Consider the following 23,448-nt stretch of genomic DNA (forward strand, 5'->3'; position numbering starts at 1 on the left):
GGGCAGCTCTAGCAGGGCAGAAATTTGACAAACTGACTTGTTGGAAAGGTAGCATCCTATGACGGTGCCACGTTGAAAGTCACTGAGCTCTTCAGTGAGGCCATTCTGCTGCCAATGTTTGTCTATGGAGATTGCATAACTGTGTGCTTGATTTTATACACTTGTCAGCAATGGGTGTGGCTGAAATAGCTGAATCAACTAATTTGAAGGACTGTCCACATACTTTTGTTTATACAGTGCATTTGGAAAGTATTCAGACCCCTTGACTTTTTCCCCATTTTGTTACCTTACTGCCTTATTCTAAAATTGATTAAATATAATATTTTTTATGAATCTACACACAATACCCCATAATGACAGTGAAAACAGGTTTTTAGACATTTTAGCAAATAAATAAAAAACATAACTTATTCACGTAAGTATTCAGACCCTTTGCTATGAGACTCGAAATTGAGCTCAGGTGCTTCCTGTTTCCATTGATCATCCTTGAGATGTTTCTACAACTTGATTGTAGTCCACCTGTGGTAAATTCAATTGGTTGGACATTATTTGGAAAGGCAGACACCTTTCTATACAAGCTCCCACAGTTGACAGTGCATGTCAGAGCAAAAACCAAGCAATGAGGTTGAAGGAATTGTTCGTAGAGCTCCGAGACAGGATTGTATCGAGGCACAGATCTGGGGAAGGGTACCAAAAAATGTCTGCAGCATTGAAGGTCCCTAAGAACACAGTGGCCTCCATCATTCTTAAATGGAAGAAGTTTGGAACCACCAAGACTCTTCCTAGAGCTGGCCGCCCGGCCAAACTGTGTAATCAGGGGAGAAGGGCCTTGGTCAGGGAGGTGACCAATAACCTGATGGTCACTCTGACAGAGCTCCAGAGTTCCTCTGTGAAGATGGGAGAACCTTCCAGAAGGACAACCATCTCTGCAGCACTCCACCAATCAGGCCTTTATGATACAGTGGCCAGACGGAAACAACTTCTCAGTAAAAAGAACATGACATCCCGCTTGGAGTTTGCAAAAAGGTACCTAAAGGACTCAGACCATGAGAAACAAGACTCTCTGGTCTGATGAAACCAAGATTGAACTCTTTGGCCTGAATGCCAAGCGTCTGGAGGAAACCTGGCACCATCCCTACAGTGAAGCATGGTGGTAGCAGTTTTTCAGGGGATGTTTTTCAGCAGGGGGCTGGGAGACTAGTCAGGATAGAGGGAAATATGAATTGAGCAAAGTATAGAGAGATCCTTGATGAAAACCTGCTCCAGAGCGCTCAGGACCGAAGACTGGGGTTCACCTTCCAACAAGACAACAACCCTAAGCACACAGCCAAGACAATGCAGAAGTGGCTTCGGGACAAGTCTCTGAATGTCCTTGAGTGGCCCCGATTGAACATCTCTGGAGAGACCTGAAAATAGCTGTGCATCGACGCTCCCCATCCAACCTGACAGAGCTTGAGAGGATCTGCAGAGAAGAATGAGAGAAACTCTCCAGGTGTGCCAAGCTTGTAGCGTCATACCCAAGAAGACTCGAGGCTGTTAACGCTTCCAAAGGTTCTTCAACAAAGTACTGAGTAAACAAACATGTTTTTTCTTTGTCTTTATGGCGTATTGTGTGTAAATTGATGAGGAGAAAAAATTACAATTTAATCAATTTTAGAATAAGGCTGTAACGTAACAAAATGTGGAAAAAGTCAAGGGGTCTGAATACTGTCCGAATTCACTGTATTACTGATATCTATTGTGGAGGGCGGCTCTTTGGGTAGGCCTACAGGTGGATGACATCCTTCAAGATGTTTTCAATTATACTGATGGTAGTCCCGCTCTCGTTAAAAACTGAAACATAACCTCTCTTGTTCTCCTTGTCTCCACTCTCTCCTTTCCTTGCTTCTCGCGCTCCTTTCTGTAGGTACCAGATCGTGGTGGAAATCATTCAGGCAACCACCATCAGCAGCCTCCCCCAGCTGAAGAAACAGAAAGGTAGACCATGAACAACTCAACTGCTTCTTGTGAACAACCTCTATACATACTATCCTCAAGCTACAGTCTGTGTTCAAGACCAGTGCCCATATTCATAAAGAGTCAAGAGTAGGAGTGCTCATGTAGGATCAGGTTCCCAGTGTTCTCTGTAAGTACATGGAGTAGTCAGCCAAATTGACTATTTTGTTTTATTATTTTACCTTTATTTTGACAGGGAATGCATATTGAGACCTAGGCCTCTTTTCTAAATGTACTCTGTATAATACAATATAAAACACACATTAAATAGACACTGCTCAAAAAAATTAAGGGAACACTTAAACAACACAATGTAACTCCAAGTCAATCACACTTCTGTGAAATCAAACTGTCCACTTAGGAAGCAACACTGATTGACAATAAATTTCACATGCTGTTGTGCGAATGGAATAGACAACAGGTGGAAATTATAGGCAATTAGCAAGACACCCCCAATAAAGGACTGGTTTTGCAGGTGGTGACCACAGACCACTTCTCAGTTCCTATGCTTCCTGGCTGATGTTTTGGTCACTTTTGAATGCTGGCGGTGCTTTCACTCTAGAGGTAGCATGAGACGGAGTCTACAACCCACACAAGTGGCTCAGGTAGTGCAGCTCATCCAGGATGGCACGTCAATGTGAGCTGTGGCAAGAAGGTTTGCTGTGTCTGTCAGCGTAGTGTCCAGAGCATGGAGGCGCTACCAGGAGACAGGCCAGTACATCAGGTGACGTGGAGGAGGCCGTAGGAGGGCAACAATCCAGCAGCAGGACTGCTACCTCCGCCTTTGTGCAAGGAGGAGCAGGAGGAGCACTGCCAGAGCCCTGCAAAATGACCTCCAGCAGGCCACAAATGTGCATGTGTCTGCTTGTGCGGTCAGATGGGGGTTGTGCAGGTGGGGGTTGTGCTTACAGCCCAACACCGTGCAGGACGTTTGGCATTTGCCAGAGAACACCAAGATTGGCAAATTTGCCACTAGCGCCCTGTGCTCTTCACAGATGAAAGCAGGTTCACACTGAACACATGTGACAGACGTGACAGAGTCTGGAGATGCCGTGGAGAACGTTCTGCTGCCTGCAGCATCCTCCAGCATGACTGGTTTGGCGGTGGGTCAGTCATAATGTGGGGTGGCATTTCTTTGGGGGGCCGCACAGCCCTCCATGTGCTCGCCAGAGGTAGCCTGACTGCCATTAGGTACCGAGATGAGATCCTCAGACCCCTTGTGAGACCATATGCTGGTGCGGTTGGCCCTGGGTTCCTCCTAATGCAAGACAATGCTAGACCTCATGTGGCTGGAGTGTGTCAGCAGTTCCTGCAAGAGGAAGGCATTGATGCTATGGACTGGCCCGCCCGTTCCCCAGACCTGAATCCAATTGAGCACATCTGGGACATCATGTCTCACTCCATCCACCAACGCCACGTTGCACCACAAACTGTCCAGGAGTTGGCAGATGCTTTAGTCCAGGTCTGGGAGGAGATCCCTCAGGAGACCATCCGCCACCTCATCAGGAGCATGCCCAGGCGTTGTAGGGAGGTCATACAGGCATGTGGAGGCCACACACACTACTGAGCCTCATTTTGACTTGTTTTAAGGACCCTACATAAAAGTTGGATCAGCCTGTAGTGTGGTTTTCCACTTTAATTTTGAGGGTGACTCCAAATCCAGACCTCCATGGGTTGATAAATTTGATTTCCATTGATAATTTTTGTGATTTTGTTGTCAGCACATTCAACTATGTAAAGAAAAAAGTATTTAATAAGATTATTTCATTCATTCAGATCTAGGATGTGTTGTTTTAGTGTTCCCTTAATTTTTTTGTGCAGTGCAGTCGGAAAGTATTCAGACCCCTTTACTTTTTCCACATTATACTAAAATGGATTAAATAAATAAAAACTCTCAGCAATCTACACACAATACCCCATAATGACTTAGTGAAAACAGGTTTTTAGGCATTTAAGCAAATTTATTAAAAATTAAAAACAGAAATAACTTCTTTACATAAGTATTCAGACCCTTTACTCAGTACTTTGTTGCAGCACCTTTGGCAGCGATTACAGCCTCAAGTCTTCTTGGGTATGACACTACAAGCTTGGCACACCTATGTTTCGGGAGTAGGTGTGTCCAAGGTCAAAAGTTTTGACACACCTACTAATTTCAGGGGTTTTCTTTATTTTTACTATTTTCTACATTGTAGAATAATAGTGAAGACATCAAAATGATGTAATAACACATGGAATCATGTAGTAACCAAAAAAGTGTTAAACAAATCAAAATATGTTATATTTTAGATTCTTCAAAGTAGCCACCCTTTGCCTTGATGACAGCTTTGCACACTTGGCATTCTCTCAACCAGCTTCATGAGGAATGCTTTTCCAACAGTCTTCAAGGAGTTCCCACATATGCTGAGCACTTGTTGCCTGCTTTTCCTTCACTCTGCGTTCCAACTCATCCCAAACCATCTCAATTGGGTTGAGGTCGGGTGATTGTGGAGGCCAGGTCATCTGATGCAGCACTCCATCACTCTCCTTCTTGGTCAAATAGCCCTTACACAGCCTGGAGGTGTGTTTTGGGTCATTGTCCTGTTGAAAAACAAATGATAGTCCCACTAAGCGCAAACTAGATGGGTTGGCGTATCGCTGAAGAATGCTGTGGTAGCCATGCTGGTTAGGTGTGCCTTGAATTCTAAATAAATCACAGACAGTGTCACCAGCAAAGCACCATCACAACTCCTCCATGCTTCACGGTGGGAACCACACATGCAGAGATCATCCGTTCACCTACTCTGCGTCTCACACGGCGGTTGGAACCAAAAATCTCCAATTTGGACTCCAGACCAAAGGACAGATTTCCAGCTGTCTAATGTCCATTGCTCGTGTTTCTTGGCCCAAGCAAGTCTCTCTTTCTTATTGGTGTCCTTTAGTAGTGGTTTCTTTGCAGTAATTCGACCATGAAGGCCTAATTTACACAGTCTCCTCTGAACAGTTGATGGTGAGATGTGTGTGTTACTTGAACTCTGAAGTATTTTTTTGGGCTGCAATCTGAGGTGCAGTTAATTGCCTATTTCTGAGGCTGGTAACTCTAATGAACTTATCCTCTGCAGCAGAGGTAACTCTGGGTCTTCCTTTCCTGTGGCGGTCCTCATGAGAGCCAGTTTCATCATAGCTCTTGATGGTTTTTACAGCTTCACTTGAAGAAACGTTCAAATGTCTTGACATTTTCCGTATTGACTGACCTTCATGTCTTAAAGTAGTGATGAACTGTCGTCTCTCTTTGCTTATTTGAGCTGTTCTTGCCATAATATCGACTTGGCTTTTTACCAAATAGGGCAATCTTCTGTATACCAACCCTACCTTGTCACAACACAACTGATTGGCTCAAACGCATTAAGATGGAAAGAATTCCACAAATTAACTTTTAACAAGGCATACCTGTTAATTGAAATGCATTCCAGGTGACTACCTCATGAAGCTACAGTGAGGGAAAAAAGTATTTGATCCCCTGCTGATTTTGTGCGTTTGCCCACTGACAAAGACATGATCAGTCTATCATTTTAATGGTAGGTTTATTGGAACAGTGAGAGACAGAATAACAACAAAAAAATCCAGAAAAACGCATGTCAAAAATGTTATGAATTGATTTGCATTTTAATGAGGGAAATAAGTATTTGACCCCTCTGCAAAACATGACTTAGTACTTGGTGGCAAAACCCTGGTTGGCAATCACAGAGGTCAGACGATTCTTGTAGTTGGCCACCAGGTTTGCACACATCTCAGGAGGGATTTTGTCCCACTCCTCTTTGCAGATCTTCTCCAAGTCATTAAGGTTTCGATGCTGACGTTTGGCACTCGAACCTTCAGCTCCCTCCACAGATTTTCTATGGGATTAAGGTCTGGAGACTGGTTAGGCCACTCCAGGACCTTAATGTGCTTCTTCTTGAGCCACTCCTTTGTTGCCTTGGCCGTGTGTTTTGGGTCATTGTCATGCTGAAATACCCATCCACGACCCATTTTCAATGCCCTGGCTGAGGGAAGGAGGTTCTCACCCAAGATTTGACGGTACATGGCCCCGTCCATCGTCCGTTTGATGCGGTGAAGTTGTCCTGTCCCCTTAGCATAAAAACACCCCCAAAGCATAATATTTCCACCTCCATGTTTGACAGTGGGGATGGTGTTCTTGGGGTCATTCCTTCTCCTCCAAACACGGCAAGTTGAGTTGATGCCAAAGAGCTCGATTTTGGTCTCATCTGACCACAACACTTTCACCCAGTTCTCCTCCGAATCATTCAGATGTTCATTGGCAAACTTCAGACGGGCCTGTATATGTGCTTTCTTGAGCAGGGGGACCTTGAGGGCGATGCAGGATTTCAGTCCTTCACGGCGTAATGTGTTACCAATTGTTTTCTTGGGGACTATGGTCCCAGCTGCCTTGAGATCATTGACAAGATCCTCCCGTGTAGTTTTGGGCTGATTCCTCACCGTTCTCATGATCATTGCAACTCCACGAGGTGAGATCTTGCATGGAGCCCCAGGCCGAGGGAGATTGACAGTTATTTTGTGTTTCTTCCATTTGAGAATAATCGCACCAACTGTTGTCACCTTCTCACCAAGCTGCTTGGCGATGGTCTTGTAGCCCATTCCAGCCTTGTGTAGGTCTACAATCTGGTCCCTGACATCCTTGGAGAGCACTTTGGTCTTGGCCATGGTGGAGAGTTTGGAATCTGATTGATTGATTGCTTCTGTGGACAGGTGTCTTTTATACAGGTACCAAACTGTGATTAGGAGCACTCCCTTTAAGAGTGTGCTCCTAATCTCAGCTCGTTACCTGTATAAAAGACACCTGGGAGCCAGAAATCTTTCTGATTGAGAGGGGGTCAAATACTTATTTCCCTCATTAAAATGCAAATCAATGTGTAACATTTTTTACATGCGTTTTTCTGGATTTTTTTTTTGTTATTCTGTCTCTCACTGTTCAAATAAACCTACCATTAAAATGATTGACTGATCATTTCTTTGTCAGTGGGCAAACGTACAAAATCAGTAGGGGATCAAATACTTTTTTCCCTCACTGTAGTTGAGAGAATGCGAAGAGTGTGCAAAGCTGTCATCAAGGCAAAGTGTGGCTACTTTGAAGAATCAAAAATATATTTTGATTTGTGTACCACTTTTTTGGTTACTACATGATTCCATTTCATAGTTTTGATGTCTTCACTATTATTCTACAATGTAGAAAATAGTAAAGATAAAGAAAAACCCTTGAATGAGTAGGTGTGTCCACAACTTTGACTGGTACTGTGTGTATATATGTGCTCATGCACACACATTAAAATACAAAAACACAGTCGTGGTAAACATAAATAAAACATCACAAATCACCCAGAAAAACAGTTACATTCCACCACAAATGAATCCCCAATTAATACTTTAAATTGCCCGAACGGCACCAGAACATCAAGATTACATTTATTTTGAATTTTGTACCAGCAATACGTTGCATTAAAACTAAAAGCAGATTTACCTAACTCAGTGGAGACCCTAGGAACCTCAAGAGTTAACCAATAATTTGAAGGGGTTAGGCAACAGGTGTCTAAACTTCAACAGCAAAGTATAATAAGACAGACGTTTATGAAGTAGGGCCTTGTAAACAAAAAGGGAGTAATGTAGAGATCTATGGTTCTTTAGCTACGTCCAGCCAACCTTTTCATACAGGATACAGTGATGAGTATCAATACTGTCACTTGTAAGAAAACGAAAGACACTATGGTATATGGCATCCAAAGGTTTAAGAGCAACTGCACTTTGATAAATATCACCGTAATCAAGAACAGACAAAAAGGTTGACTGAATAATCTGCTTCTTACTGCTTAGAGAAAGGCACACTCTGTTTCTGTAGAAAAAGCCAACTTTAAATCTTATTTTCTTAACCAGCTGATCTACAGTGGGGAAAAAAAGTATTTAGTCACCACTATTTGTGCAAGTTCTCCCACTTAAAAAGATGAGAGAGGCCTGTAATTTTCATCATAGGTACACGTCAACTATGAAAGACAAATTGAGAAAAAAAATCCAGAAAATCACATTGTAGGATTTTTTATGAATTTATTTGCAAATTATGGTGGAAAATAAGTATTTGGTCACCTACAAACAAGCAAGATTTCTGGCTCTCACAGACCTGTAACTACTTCTTTAAGAGGCTCCTCTGTCCTCCACTCGTTACCTGTATTAATGGCATCTGTTTGAACTTGTTATCAGTATAAAAGACACCTGTCCACAACCTCAAACAGTCACACTCCAAACTCCACTATGGCCAAGACCAAAGAGCTGACAAAGGACACCAGAAACAAAATTGTAGACCTGCACCAGGCTGGGAAGACTGAATCTGCAATAGGTAAGCAGCTTGGTTTGAAGAAATCAACTGTGGGAGCAATTATTAGGAAATGGAAGACATACAAGACCACTGATAATCTCCCTCGATCTGGGGCTCCACGCAAGATCTCACCCCGTAGGGTCAAAATGATCACAAGAACGGTGAGCAAAAATCCCAGAACCACACGGGGGGACCTAGTGAATGACCTGCAGAGAGCTGGGACCAAAGTAACAAAGCCTACCATCAGTAACACACTACGCCGCCTGGGACTCAAATCCTGCAGTGCCAGACGTGTCCGCCTGCTTAAGCCAGTACATGTCCAGGCCTGTCTGAAGTTTGCTAGAGTGCATTTGGATGATCCAGAAGAGGATTGGGAGAATGTCATATGGTCAGATGAAACCAAAATATACCTTTTTGGTAAAAACTCAACTCGTCGTGTTTGGAGGACAAAGAATGCTGAGTTGCATCCAAAGAACACCATGCCTACTGTGAAGTATGGGGGTGGAAACATCATGCTTTGGGGCTGTTTTTCTGCAAAGGGACCAGGACGACTGATCCGTGTAAAGGAAAGAATGAATGGGGCCATGTATCGTGAGATTTTGAGTGAAAACCTCCTTCCATCAGCAAGGGCATTGAAGATGAAACGTGGCTGGGTCTTTCAGCATGACAATGATCCCAAACACACCAGCCGGGCAATGAAGGAGTGGCTTCGTAAGAAGCATTTCAAGGTCCTGGAGTGGCCTAGCCAGTCTCCTGATCTCAACCCCATAGACAATCTTTGGAGGGAGTTGAAAGTCTGTGTTGCCCAGCGACAGCCCCAAAACATCACTGCTCTAGAGGAGATCTGCATGGAGGAATGGGCCAAAATACCAGCAACAGTGTGTGAAAACCTTGTGAAGACTTACAGAAAACGTTTGACCTGTGTCATTGCCAACAAAGGGTATATAACAAAGTATTGAGAAACTTTTGTTATTGACCAAATACTTATTTTCCACCATAATTTGCAAATAAATTCATTAAAAATCCTACAATGTGATTTTCTGGATTTTTTTTTCTCATTTTGTCTGTCATAGTTGACGTGTACCTATGATGACAATTACAGGCCTCTCATCTTTTTAAGTGGGAGAACTTGCACAATTGGTGGCTGACTAAATACTTTTTTTCCCCACTGTATATGTTTTTTAAAACGTCAAATCCATATAAATCCAAATGCCAAAGTATTTATATGCGGGAACACGTTCGATTGGAGTACCTTCTAATGAGTGAAAATGTAATTCATCTGAAACATTCTTACGAGAGTTTAAAAACAACGTGTTTCGTTTTGCTAGTATTAAGCACAAGTTTTAAATCAGTAAGGGATTCCTGCTTGGCTATAAAATCTGACTCGTTTTGACACAGCCAGAAAACAGTTTGGGCAATAGCATACATAAAAGTATCTTCCGCATACACACTATATATACAAAAGTATGCGGGCACCCCTTCAAATTAGTGGATTCGGCTATTTCAGCCACACCCGTTGCTGGCAAGTGTATAAAATCGAGCATGTCTCCATAGACAAACATTGGCAGTGGAATGGCCATTCTGAAGATCTCAGTGATTTTCAATGTGGCACTGTCATAGGATGCCACCTTTCCAAAAAGTAAGTTAGTCAAATTTCTGCCATGCTAGAGCTGCCCCGGTCAACTGTAAGTGCTGTTATTGTGAAGTGGAAAGGTCAAGGAGCAACAACGGCTCAGCCACGAAGTGGTAGGCCACATAAGCTCACAGAAAGGTACCGGCGAGTGCTGAAGCGTGTAGTTCAAAAAAATGGTCTGTCCTCGGTTGCAACACTCACTACCGAGTTCCAAACTGCCTCTGGAAGAAATGTCAGCACAATAAGTGTTTGTCGGGAGCTTCATGAAATAGGTTTCCAAGGCCGAGCAACCGCACACAAGCGTAAGATCACCATGCGCAATGCAAACATCGACTGGAGTGGTGTAAAGCTCTCCGCCATTGGACTCTGGAGCAGTGGAAACGAGTTCTCTGGAGTAAAGAATCACGCTTCACCATCTGGCAGTCTGACGGACAAATCTGGGTTTGGCGGATGTCAGGAGAACGCTACCTGCCCAAATGCATAGTGACAACTGTAAAGTTTGGTGTAGGAGGAATAATGGTCTTTTTATGGTTTCGGGCTAGGCCCCTTAGTTCCAGTGAAGGGAAGTTTTAACTAGTGTCCACATACTGTCTAAAGCATTGACAAGATCATTAAAAACTAAAGTGGTTAATGTAATAGTGCTATGCTCAGGCCTATACCCAGATTTGTTTACGTTCAAAATACATTTCTCAGATAAAAAGTTGTAAATTTACCAATGATTCGAGAATCTTAGCTAGACAAGGAAGCCTTGAAATGGGACCATCATTATTTAGCTCACTACTTTCCCCGCCCTTATGGAGTGGCTGATTTCCATACGTTTGGAATATTTCCTGATAACAATGTTAAACAAAGAATGTGGGTTAATGAGCCTACAATGATGGTCACTGCACACTTAAATAAAATCAGATAAAATTGTATTGGTCACATACACATATTTAGCAGATGTTATTGCGGGTGTAGTGAAATGCTTGTGTTCCAATAGTGCTGTAGTATCTAATAATTAATAACAATACACACATCTCAAAGTAAAATAATGGCATTTATAAATATTAGGAGTGGCATTGACTAGAATACAGTGTATACAGTGCATTCGGAAAGTATTCAGACCCCTTCACTTTTTCCACATTTTGTTACGCTAAAGCCTTATTCTAAAATTGATTAAATTAATTGTTTTCCTCATCAATCTAAACACAATACCCCATAATGACAAAGCGAAAACAGGTTTTTAGAAATGTTGGTAAATGTATTAAAAATAACAAACAGATACCTTATTTACCTAAGTATTCAGAACATTTGCTATTAGACTCGAAATTGAGCTTTACATTACATTTACATTTACGTCATTTAGCAGACACTCTTATCCAGAGCGACTTACAAATTGGTGCATTCACCCTATAGCCAGTGGGATAACCACTTTACAATTATTTATTTATTTATTTATTTTTTTTGGGGGGGGGGGGGGGGGGGGGGTGTAGAAGGATTACTTTATCCTATCCCAGGTATTCCTTAAAGAGGTGGGGTTTCAAATGTCTCCGGAAGGTGGTGAGTGACTCCGCTGTCCTGGCGTCGTGAGGGAGCTTGTTCCACCATTGGGGTGCCAGAGCAGCGAACAGTTTTAACTGGGCTGAGCGGGAACTATAATTCCGCAGAGGAAGGGGAGCCAGCAGGCCAGAGGTGGATGAACGCAATGCCCTCGTTTGGGTGTAGGGACTGATCAGAGCCTGAAGGTACGGAGGTGCCGTTCCCCTCACAGCTCCATAGGCAAGCACCATGGTCTTGTAACGGATGCGAGCTTCAACTGGAAGCCAGTGGAGTGTGCGGAGGAGGGGGGTGACGTGAGAGAACTTGGGAAGGTTGAACACCAGACGGGCTGCGGCATTCTGGATGAGTTGTAGGGGTTTAATGGCACAGGCAGGGAGCCCAGCCAACAGCGAGTTGCAGTAATCCAGACTGGAGATTACCAGTGCCTGGATTAGGACCTGTGCCTCTTCCTGTGTAAGGCAGGGTCGTACTCTCCGAATGTTGTAGAGCATGAACCTGCAGGATCGGGTCACCGCCTTGATGTTAGCGGAGAACGACAGGGTGTTGTCCAGGGTCACGCCAAGGCTCTTCGCACTCTGGGAGGAGGACACAACGGAGTTGTCAACCGTGATGGCGAGATCATGGAACGGGCAGTCCTTCCCCGGGAGGAAGAGCAGCTCCGTCTTGCCAGGGTTCAGCTTGAGGTGGTGATCCGTCATCCATACTGATATGTCTGCCGGACATGCAGAGATGCGATTCACCACCTGGTTATCAGAAGTGGGAAAGGAGAATATTAGTTGTATATCGTCAGCGTAGCAATGATAGGAGAGGCCATGTGAGGATATGACAGAGCCAAGTGACTTGGTGTATAGGGAGAAAAGGAGAGGGCCTAGAACTGAGCCCTGGGGGACACCAGTGGTGAGAGCACGTGGTGCGGAGACAGCTTCTCGCCACGCCACTTGGTAGGAGCGACCGGTCAGGTAGGACGCAATCCAGGAGTGAGCCGCGCCGGAGATGCCCAGCTCGGAGAGGGTGGAGCGGAGGATCTGATGGTTCACAGTATCAAAGGCAGCAGACAGGTCTAGAAGGACAAGAGCAGAGGAGAGAGAGTTAGCTTTAGCAGTGCGGAGAGCCTCCGTGACACAGAGAAGAGCAGTCTCAGTTGAATGACCAGTCCTGAAACCTGACTGGTTTGGATCAAGAAGGTCATTCTGAGAGAGATAGCAAGAGAGTTGGCCAAAGACGGCACGCTCAATAGTTTTGGAAAGAAAAGAAAGAAGGGATACTGGTCTGTAGTTGTTGACATCAGTGGGATCGAGTGTTGGTTTTTTGAGAAGGGGTGCAACTCTCGCTCTCTTGAAGACGGAAGGGACATAGCCAGCGGTCAAGGATGAGTTGATCAGCGAGGTGAGGTAGGGGAGAAGGTCACCGGAGATGGTCTGGAGAAGAGAGGAGGGGATGGGGTCAAGCGGGCAGGTTGTTGGGCGGCCTGCAGTCACAAGTCGCAAGATTTTATCTGGAGAGAGAGGGGAGAAAGAAGTCAAAGCATAGGGTAGGGCAGTGTGAGCAGGACCAGCAGTGTCATTAGACTTAACAAACGAGGATTGGATGTCGTCAACCTTCTTTTCAAAGTGGTTGACGAAGTCATCCACAGAGAGGGAGGAGGGGTGGGGGTGGGGGGGAGGATTCAGCAGTGAGGAGAATGTGGCAAAGAGCTTCCTAGGGTTAGAGGTAGATGCTTGGAATTTAGAGTGGTAGAAAGTGGCCTTAGCAGCAGAAACAGATGAAGAAAATGTAGAGAGGAGGGAGTGAAAAGATGCCAGGTCGGCAGGGAGTTTAGTTTTCTTCCATTTCCGCTCAGCTGCCCGGAGCTCTGTTCTGTGAGCTCGCAATGAGTCATCAAGCCACGGAGCTGGAGGGGAGGACCGAGCCGGCCGGGAGGATAGGGGACACAGGGAGTCAAAGGATGCAGAAAGGGAGGAGAGGAGGGTTGAGGAGGCAGAATCAGGAGATTGGAGGGAGAAGGATTGAGCAGAGGGAAGAGATGATAGGATGGAAGAGGAGAGAGTAGTGGGAGAGAGAGAGCGAAGGTTGCGGCGGCGCGTTACCATCTGTGTAGGGGCAGAGTGAGTAGTGTTGGAGGAGAGCGAGAGAGAAAAGGATACAAAGTAGTGGTCGGAGACATGGAGGGGAGTTGCAGTGAGATTAGTAGAAGAGCAACATCTAGTAAAGATCAAGTCAAGCGTATTGCCTACCTTGTGAGTAGGGGGGGACGGTGAGAGGGTGAGGTCAAAAGAGGAGAGGAGTGGAAAGAAGGAGGCAGAGAGAAATGAGTCAAATGTAGACGTAGGGAGGTTGAAATCCCCCAAAACTGTGAGGGGTGAGCCATCCTCAGGAAAGGAACTTATCAAGGCGTCAAGCTCATTGATGAACTCTCCAAGGGAACCTGGAGGGCGATAGATGACAAGGATATTAAGCTTAAATGGGCTAGTGACTGTGACAGCGTGGAATTCAAATGAGGAGATAGACAGATGGGTTAGGGGAAAAATTGAGAATGACCACTTGGGAGAGATGAGGATTCCTGTGCCACCACCCCTCTGACCAGATGCTCTCGGGGTATGCGAGAACACATGGTCAGACGAGGAGAGAGCAGTAGGAGTAGCAGTGTTTTCAGTGGTAATCCATGTTTCCGTCAGCGCCAGGAAGTCGAGGGACTGGAGGGTAGCATAGGCTGGGATGAAGTCAGCCTTGTTGGCAGCCTTGTTGGCAGCAGAACGGCAGTTCCAGAGGCTGCCTGAGACCTGGAACTCCAGGTGTGTGGTGCGTGCAGGGACCACCAGGTTAGAGAGGCAGCAGCCTCTGTGCATCCTGTTTCCATTGATTATCCTTGATGTTTCTACAATTTGATTTGAGTCCACCTGTGGTAAATTCAGTTGATATAAAGTACGACTGGAGTTTATATATAAATGCCTGGAGCATTTCAATTTTGGAGAATCTCTATACATAAAATCATGTATAGTAACCCTAGGTGTAAAATAGTAAATAATGGCTATTTCTCAGAAAGTTTTAAACTGTCAAGAGGAGTAAAACAAGGTTGTCCACTATCGGCATACAGTGGGGAGAACAAGTATTTGATACACTGCCGATTTTGTAGGATTTCCTACTTACAAAGCATGTAGAGGTCTGTGATTTTTATCATAGGTACACTTCAACTGCGAGAAACGGAATCTAAAACAAAAATCCAGAAAATCACATTGTATGATTTTTAAGTAATTAATTTGCATTTTATTGCATGACATAAGTATTTGATACATCAGAAAAGCAGAACTTAATATTTGGTACAGAAACCTTTGTTTGCAATTACAGAGATCATACGTTTCCTGTAGGTCTTGACCAGGTTTGCACACACTGCAGCAGGGATTTTGGCCCACTCCTCCATATAGACCTTCTCCAGATCCTTCAGGTTTCAGGGCTGTCGCTGGGCAATACGGACTTTCAGCTCCCTCCAAAGATTTTCTATTGGGTTCAGGTCTGGAGACTGGCTAGGCCACTCCAGGACCTTGAGATGCTTCTTACGAAGCCACTCCTTAGTTGCCCTGGCTGTGTGTTTCGGGTCGTTGTCATGCTGGAAGACCCAGCCACGACCCATCTTCAATGCTCTTACTGAGGGAAGGAGGTTGTTGGCCAAGATCTCGCGATACATGGCCCCATCCATCCTCCCCTCAATACGGTGCAGTCGTCCTGTCCCCTTTGCAGAAAAGCATCCCCAAAGAATGTTTCCACCTCCATGCTTCACGGTTGGGATGGTGTTCTTGGGGTTGTACTCATCCTTCTTCTTCCTCCAAACACGGCGAGTGGAGTTTAGACCAGAATGCTCTATTTTTGTCTCATCAGACCACATGACCTTCTCCCATTCCTCCTCTGGATCATCCAGATGTTCATTGGCAAACTTCAGATGGGCCTAGACATGCGCTGGCTTGAGCTGGGGGACCTTGCGTGCGCTGCAGGATTTTAATCCATGACGGCGTAGTGTGTTACTAATGGTTTTCTTTGAGACTTTGGTCCCAGCTCTCTTCAGGTCATTGACCAGGTCCTGCCGTGTAGTTCTGGGCTGATCCCTCACCTTCCTCATGATCATTGATGCCCCACGAGGTGAGATCTTGCATGGAGCCCCAGACCGAGGGTGATTGACCATCATCTTGAACTTCTTCCATTTTCTAATAATTGCGCCAACAGTTGTTGCCTTCTCACCAAGCTGCTTGCCTATTGTCCTGTAGCCCATCCCAGCCTTGTGCAGGTCTACAATTTTATCCGTGATGTCCTTACACAGCTCTCTGGTCTTGGCCATTGTGGAGAGGTTGGAGTCTGTTTGATTGAGTGTGTGGACAGGTAACTAGTTCAAACAGGTGCAGTTAATACAGGTAATGAGTGGAGAACAGGAGGGCTTCTTAAAGAAAAACTAACAGGTCTGTGAGAGCCGGAATTCTTACTGGTTGGTAGGTGATCAAATACTTATGTCATGCAATAAAATGCAAATTAATTACTTAAAAATCATACAATGTGATTTTCTGGATTTTTGTTTTAGATTCCGTCTCTCACAGTTGAAGTGTACCTATGATAAAAATTACAGACCTCTACATGCTTTGTATGTAGGAAAACCTGCAAAATTGGCAGTGTATCAAATACTTGTTCTCCCCACTGTATAACATATATTTTGATTTGTTTAACACTTTTATTTGGTTACTACATGATTCCATATGTGTGATTTCATAGTTTTGATGTCTTCAGTATTATTCAACAATGTAGAAAATAGTACAAATAAAGAAAAATCCTTGAATGAGTAGGTGTGTCCAAACTTTTGACTGGTACTATACATAAGACAGCAGTCTATTTAGCCGACGGCCGGAGCTTATGGAAATCTTATTCGTATGAAGTAAAATGGAAAACAGATTTTAGATCAGCACTGCTACTCTGAGATGCTTTATGCATACAGGCCCAGGCCTATTACACAGCTCTGACGTCAATGTAGTCTGATGATGCTTCTATGACTGAGAGCTAAAAGGCCCCATCTGTGTCTCTGAATCTGTGGTGCTTCCTCTATCTATGATTGACTGCTAGGCAATTACCAAGGCGTCGGCACTGTGATTACCTAGAGAAATTAACCAGAAATGTCCAATGAGTCAGAGATCCTTTATTAGCCAGTGAATATGTTTTAATATTCTCTCAGCGAGCTGCGATTGGGCTGTGGGCTGGAAACCCTGACAGGCCGGAAGCTTAATGGCAATTAATGTAAATGTCATTCACTGACACATCTCTCACACAGCAACAGTTGTTGTCAGTCTTCACCTTTTCTAAAATGAATGGAGCGATATGAATAGGGGGATGATTTGTATGTGATGAATGAGAAAGACAGTGTGACAACTCCAATGTGAACTAAAAGCTGTTGAGTTGATCCTTTGTCTCTCCCACATCTGCCTCCCAGCAAATATCACATTCATGCATGGGTTCCCCAATTTATTTCGTGAATGACCCCATTTTGATTTCTGAAAATTCTCGCGACCCCAACCATGTGAAAAAATTATGTAATTAACAGCCAATGTTGACTTTTTTATTTGGGGCTATGGCAGTCAATTGCAAAACATTCAAACAGTGTTTCTGATTGTCTTCTCAACTCACGATCACATACATTTAATGTGAGGCTATGACAGTCAATTGCAAATTAGTCTGGCATAATGTTTTAATGCCGCGTTCAAAACAACTGGGAACTGGGAATTCAGAAAATTCCGACTTCCGTGCTTTCAAGGATTTTTTTTTTTTATGGTCATCCAACTCGAAATTCTAAGTCAGGAACTCTGGCCTCTTTCTAAAGCTCTGACTTTCCGACCAGAAGTTCACTGACATCAAGATCAAGATTTGACCTCGTTTTTTTTCGAGTTCCCAGTGTCTTGAAAGCACCATTATCTTACCACCACTAATGGGTGTGCTTGATGCATGTCGCGTCGGAGCTTCTCAAAGTCAGGGGCTGTGGTCAACAGTGCGCATCTCATCTCTGCTGACACATCCAACCTGGATCGATATTTGGTTTTTACGCAGACTAGAGCACTGCTGAATCCAGCTTCACACAGATATGAGCTGGCGAAGGGTACCATGAGGTTTAATGCTCTGAGGGAGACTGCAGGGTATTCCCTTTCAGTCAGGAACCAAAACTCCTCCGTAGTGACCCGTGAATGCGTTTACATTTACATTTTACATTTTAGTCATTTTAGCAGACGCTCTTATCCAGAGCGACTTACAGGAGCAATTAAGGTTAAGTGCCTTGCTCAAGGGCACATCGACAGATTTTTCACCTAGTTGACTCGGGGATTAAAACCAGCGACCTTTCGGTTACTGGCACAATGCTCTTAACCACTAAGCTACCTGCTGCCCCTCCGCGTTGTCTGCAGCATTTGGTCACATCACCTCTCGACAGGCCGTACTTGACTTCATAACAATTGAAGTGCAACGGTCAAGTGTGGCCTTTTCCCACAATCTAAGGGCACTCTCTGGTTGAATTTTACAGCGCATTCGGGAAGTATTCAGACCCCTTCACTTATTCCACATTTTGTTCCGTTACAGCCTTATTCTAAAATGGATTCAATTTGATGTTTCTACAACTTGATTGGAGTCCACCTGTTGTAAATTCAATTGATTGGACATGATTTGGAAAGGCACACACCTGTCTATATAAGGTCCCACAGTTGACAGTACATGTCAGAGCAAAAATCAAGCCATGAGGAATTGTCTGTGCCTAGACAGGATTGTATCGAGGCACAGATCTGGGGAAGGGTACAAAAACATTTATGCGGCATTGAAGGTCCCCAGGAACACAGTGGCCTCCATCATTCTTAAATGGAAGAAGTTTGGAACCACCAAGAGTCTTACTAGAGCTGGCCAATCTGAGTAATCGGGGGAGAAGGGCCTTGGTCAGGGATGTGACCAAGAACCCAATGGTCACTCTGACAGAGCGCCAGAGTTCCCCTGTGGAGATGGGAGAACCTTCCAGAAGGACAACTATCTCTGCAGCACTCCACCAATCAGGCCTTTATGGTAGAGTGGCCAGACGGAAGCAACTCCTCAGTAAATGGCACATGACAGCCCACTTGGAGTTTGCAAAAAGGCACCTGAAGGACTCTCAGACCATGAGAAACAAGATTATCTGGTCTGATTAAACCAAGATTTAACTCTTTGGCCTGAATGCCAAGCGTCACGTCTGGAGGAAACCAGGCACCGCTCATCACCTGGCCAATACCATCCATACAATGAAGCCTGGTGCTGGCAGCATCATGCAGTGGGGATGTTTTTCAGGGGCAGAGACTTGGAGACTAGTCAGGATCGAGGGAAAGATTAACAGTGGAAAGTACAGAGAGATCCTTGATGAAAACCTTCTCTGAACCTCAGACTGGAGCGAAGGTTCACCTTCCAACAGGACAACGACCCTAAGCACACAGCCAAGACAACGCAGGAGTTGCATTGGGACAAGTCTCAATGTCCTTGAGTTGCCCAGTCAGAGCCCAGACTTGAACCCGATCGAACATCTCTGGAAAGAACTGAAAATAGCTGTGCAGCGAAGCTCCCCATCCAACCTGACAGAGCTTAAGAGGATCTGCAGATGAGAATGGGAGAAACTCCCTAAATACAGGTGTGCCAAGCTTGTAGCGTCATACCCAAGAAGACTCAAGGTTGTAATCGCTGCCAAAGGTGGTTCGACAATGTACTGAGGAAAGGGTCTAAATACTTAAGTAAATTTGACATTTCGTTTTTATTTTTAATAAATGTACAAACATGATGGGGTATTATGTGTAGATTGATGAGGGGGAAAAACCAATTACATCCATTTTAGAATAAGGCTGTAACGTAACAAAATGTGGAAAAAGTTAAGGGGTCTGAATAATTTCCAAATGCACTGTATATTTCAATAATTTTCATTTCGATTTCTAAGATGAACCACATAATGATTTTGAGAGACAGACTATATTTTTATAGATATATTTGTGTTTAAAAAAAATGGGGATTTGGGAAATTCTCCCGCGACCCAATTTTTATATCGTCGCGAGCCCTAGTTTGGGAACCGCTACATTGTTGGTTCTATAGAGTGGGGAAATTAAGTTGTGTGGAGAGAGGTAGATGACGTTTCCTCCAAAACGTAATGCGACATATTCTCGTCCGCCCTCCTCTAGTCCATCCAGAGACCTCATGGTGAGAGTAGAAGGTTCATGAGTTGTCTGTGGAACTTGAAAGATTGCTGGAGTGTCGATTTGTCTGAAGGATTAATGTCCCATCATCCCCCATCTGTCTGAGACCTGAGGGTTCTCTTGTTCTCTCTGTCTTCTGAGGTAGCTAGTTTTATTGTTCTAATTTCAAGGTTGAGAAAGAAACTCGTCTTGTCTCTCCATCACTATCTGAAGCAGCTTTGCCTTTGATTTCTCTGGTGATTGCCGAAGGCGCTAGCCAGTCTTTGGTGACTTGATTTGACTTATAAAATCTTTGGATTAAAGTATCTGTGGCATCGGTGGTGGTATTTAAATGATCCACTATATATATTTTTGATATACTAAGTTGTACTCCAACTTGTCCCTACAGACAGTAAAGGGAAGGAGACTGCAGCCATGAAGGCTGACCTGCTCAGAGCACGCAACATGAAGCGCTACATCAACCAGCTGACCGTGGCCAAGAAGCAGTGTGAGAAACGCATCCGCCTCCTGGGGGGCCCCAACTACGAACAGCAGGAGGAGGGGGCCACGGACGAGGGAGAGGGGCCCCAGAGCCAGAGGGTAACGTTACACACACTCGCACGCATGCACATGCACACGCACAGGCACGCAAATCCGTCGATTTAAGCTAGAGAGATCTGTTTGCATTGGATGAGTCTCAATCCACCGCATCCGCCTCTGTCGCACTTCCGCATCTGCGGTGAAAGGTGACAGATCTAGAGCTGTGTTTGTCAGACCATGAGAATCCCAAAAATCTTCTCACAAAATAGTCTGTAGCGTCCGAACGATTTGGCCTACAAACTATTATTACCACTCTATTGAAAGATGAGACTCACGAACACGATGGTGTTCTGCGTTTTGCTCTATGACACCTACAAGCGTTTTGGGACTCGTATGAAGTCGGTACAGCCGATCTGCCTACTTCTGTCTGTAGTGTCCGAACAGTTTGGGCTACACACTAATATGTACCCTCTGTGGAAAGGTGAGACTCTCACTACCACGTACATGTCGATTTGCTCTAGGACGCCCACAGGCCTCACAACACTCGTCTGAAGGTCCCCCTGTACCAGTTGAAAAAATTACCAGTTGAAAAAATGAATGGCATTCGGAAAGTATTCAGATTCCCTTTTTCCACATTTTGTTACGTTAGACTTATTCTAAAATATATATATTTTTAAACATTTCCTCAATCTACACAGAATACCCCATAATGACAAATCGAAAACAGGTTTTTAGAATTTTTTGCAAATTTATTAAAAACAATAAACCGATACCTTATTTACATAATGATTCAGACCCTTGGCTATGACACTTGAATTTGAGCCCCAGTGCATCCTCTTTCCATTGATCATCCTTAAGATGTTTCTACAACTTGATTGGAGTCCACCTATGGTCAATTCAATTTATTGGACATGATTTGGGAAGGCACACACCTGTCTACACTACCGGTCAAAGGTTTTAGAACACCTACTCATTCAAGGGTTTTTCTTTATTTTTACTATTTTCTACATTGTAGAATAATAGTGAAGACATCAAAACGATGAAATAACACATATGGAATCATGTAGTAACCAAAAAAGTGTTAAACAAATCAAAATGTATTTTATATTTGAGATTCTTAAAAATAAATAGCCACCCTTTCTGGAGAGACCTGAAAATAGTTGTGCAGCGATGCTCCCCATCCGACAGAACTTGAGAGGATCTGCAGAGAAGAAATGGAGAATGTCCCCAAATACAGGTGTGCCAAGCTTGTAGCGTCATACCCAAGAAGACTCGAGGCTGTAATCGCTGCCAAAGGTGCTTCAACAAAGTACTGAGTAAAGGGTCTGAATACTTATGTAAATGTGATATTTCAGTTTTTTATTTGTAATACATTTGCAAACATTAACTGTTTTTGCTTTGTCAGTATGGGGTATTGTGTGTAGATTGATGAGGATTATTTTTTTAAACATCTATTTTAGAACAATTTATATAGAGAACTGTTTAGTGCCAAAAATAAGGGGTATGTAAAAAAATTAATGTTTCCTGATCTTTCTTATATCTCACAGCTATAGGACAGACACTTAGGAACAAACTTCCTTTTGATTTTTTGGGGGGGATTATCTGTTGTTCCATGTAGTGAATCTGTTATTCAGTACGTTTGTATCGGCTAATAACAGTTGGGCCCAAGAAAGTGTTCAGCAAATATTTTTTTAAATAATTTTTTATACTTCAAGGGGTCTTAAAATTCTAAATCAAATAGCAAAATTATCCTTGGTATGACCTTCTTAAAAGATTTCCATATATCTTAGTAGAACCCCCCCCCCCCTCCCCCTCCCCCAGCTTAGACAGGGCTTAGACTCTTATGGGTTAAACATTACATTGACTCCTCTGCAGTGAGACTGGGCTTTAATGGATGTGGGCCTGGCACTCCCTATTCATCTGGAGTTCAGTATGGATGTTTGTCAAATGGCACCCTATTCCCTACATAGTGCACAAAATTAGTGCACTATATAGGGAATAGGGTGCAATTTGGGATGAGCCCTGTGTCACCCGCCCTGACCATCCTGTTGGAACATTGGCCCATTTGTCCCACGATGGCTGAGCTCGCAATGTTTTTGACAATCACAGGGTTTGTGTCTGGCTGTGATGAACAACCCCAGGTCTCCTCACCGCACTGAGCCGCGCTCCACTCTGTTAGTTTTTGTTGTCACCTTTAAATTGGCTAGCTGTCCTTCAAATCAATGGCATTAATTGCCTGGCAGGGTGCTTATTCACAGCCCAACCCCAGCCCCAACAGACACTTAATGCATCTCAAATGCCACCCTATTCCCTAAATAGTGTACTATTTTTGACCATTGGCCTATTAGCCCTGGTGTAAAGGTTGTGTACTATAAAGGGAATAGGGTGCTGTCCACTGGGACCAGTATAGGTACATTTATCTAAATCCCCAGTGGTGGGTTCTGTCCCCTGTAGATCCTACAGTTTGAGGAGATCATGTCCAACCCGGGGTTCCGGGAGCACTTCCGTGTCTACATGGAGCGAGTGGACAAGAGGGCTCTCATCAGCTTCTGGGAGCTAGTGGAGATGCTCAAGACTGCCAACAAGGTAACGTTGTCACATTCTCCAAAAGCAAACGTTAAACCAGTGTTACTGACTAGAATTGACATCCTTTGTAAAATATCTCTGACTGGTAGTTTTACTCTTTGAGACCAGTGCCATTTTTGACTAAATTGAACATTTGGGTGAAACACATCGGAGTCTGTCACATCTATTAAAGCTGAAAACCCAGAGCCCATTCTGACTCCTGTTGTTTTCCCAGAATGAGGTTCCCCAGCTGGTGGGTGAGATCTACCAGAACTTCTTTGTGGAGAGCAGGGAGATCCCGGTGGAGAAGGCCCTGTACAAGGAGATCCAGCAGACCCTTGTGGGGAACAAGGGCACTGACGTGTTCCACCGGATCCAGTGGGATGTGTATGACACCATGAAGGAGCGCTACTACCCCTCGTTCCTGGTCTCTGACCTCTACGAGAGGCTCATCAGGAGAGAGGAGCAGCGCAGCAGCTCCCAGTCCAGCAGTGAGGACAAGGACGAAGGGGTGAGCTGGGGAGGGGACACACACACTGAAGCAGACATGCACAGACACACACACCAGCCAGCCGGCATACGCTCCTGCGTATATATTTGTACAGACAGGATGCACATTTACTATG

General features: G+C 44.3%; 1 protein-coding gene across 1 annotated transcript in view; it reads left to right on the forward strand.

Moving 5' to 3' along the window:
* The window catches only part of LOC311107626 (sorting nexin-25-like), an 84,022-nt gene that overhangs the window by 30,339 nt on the left and 30,235 nt on the right, over positions 1 to 23,448 (forward strand). Inside the window, exons 6-9 of the mRNA XM_084150147.1 lie at positions 1,907 to 1,977; positions 20,127 to 20,317; positions 22,712 to 22,843; positions 23,058 to 23,333. Of these exons, the coding sequence (XP_084006273.1) occupies positions 1,907 to 1,977; positions 20,127 to 20,317; positions 22,712 to 22,843; positions 23,058 to 23,333 (670 nt within the window). The remainder of the gene's footprint in view (positions 1 to 1,906; positions 1,978 to 20,126; positions 20,318 to 22,711; positions 22,844 to 23,057; positions 23,334 to 23,448) is intronic.

Source organism: Coregonus lavaretus (assembly GCF_964263955.1).
Source record: "Coregonus lavaretus genome assembly, chromosome: 32".
Lineage (NCBI taxonomy): Eukaryota > Metazoa > Chordata > Actinopteri > Salmoniformes > Salmonidae > Coregonus > Coregonus lavaretus.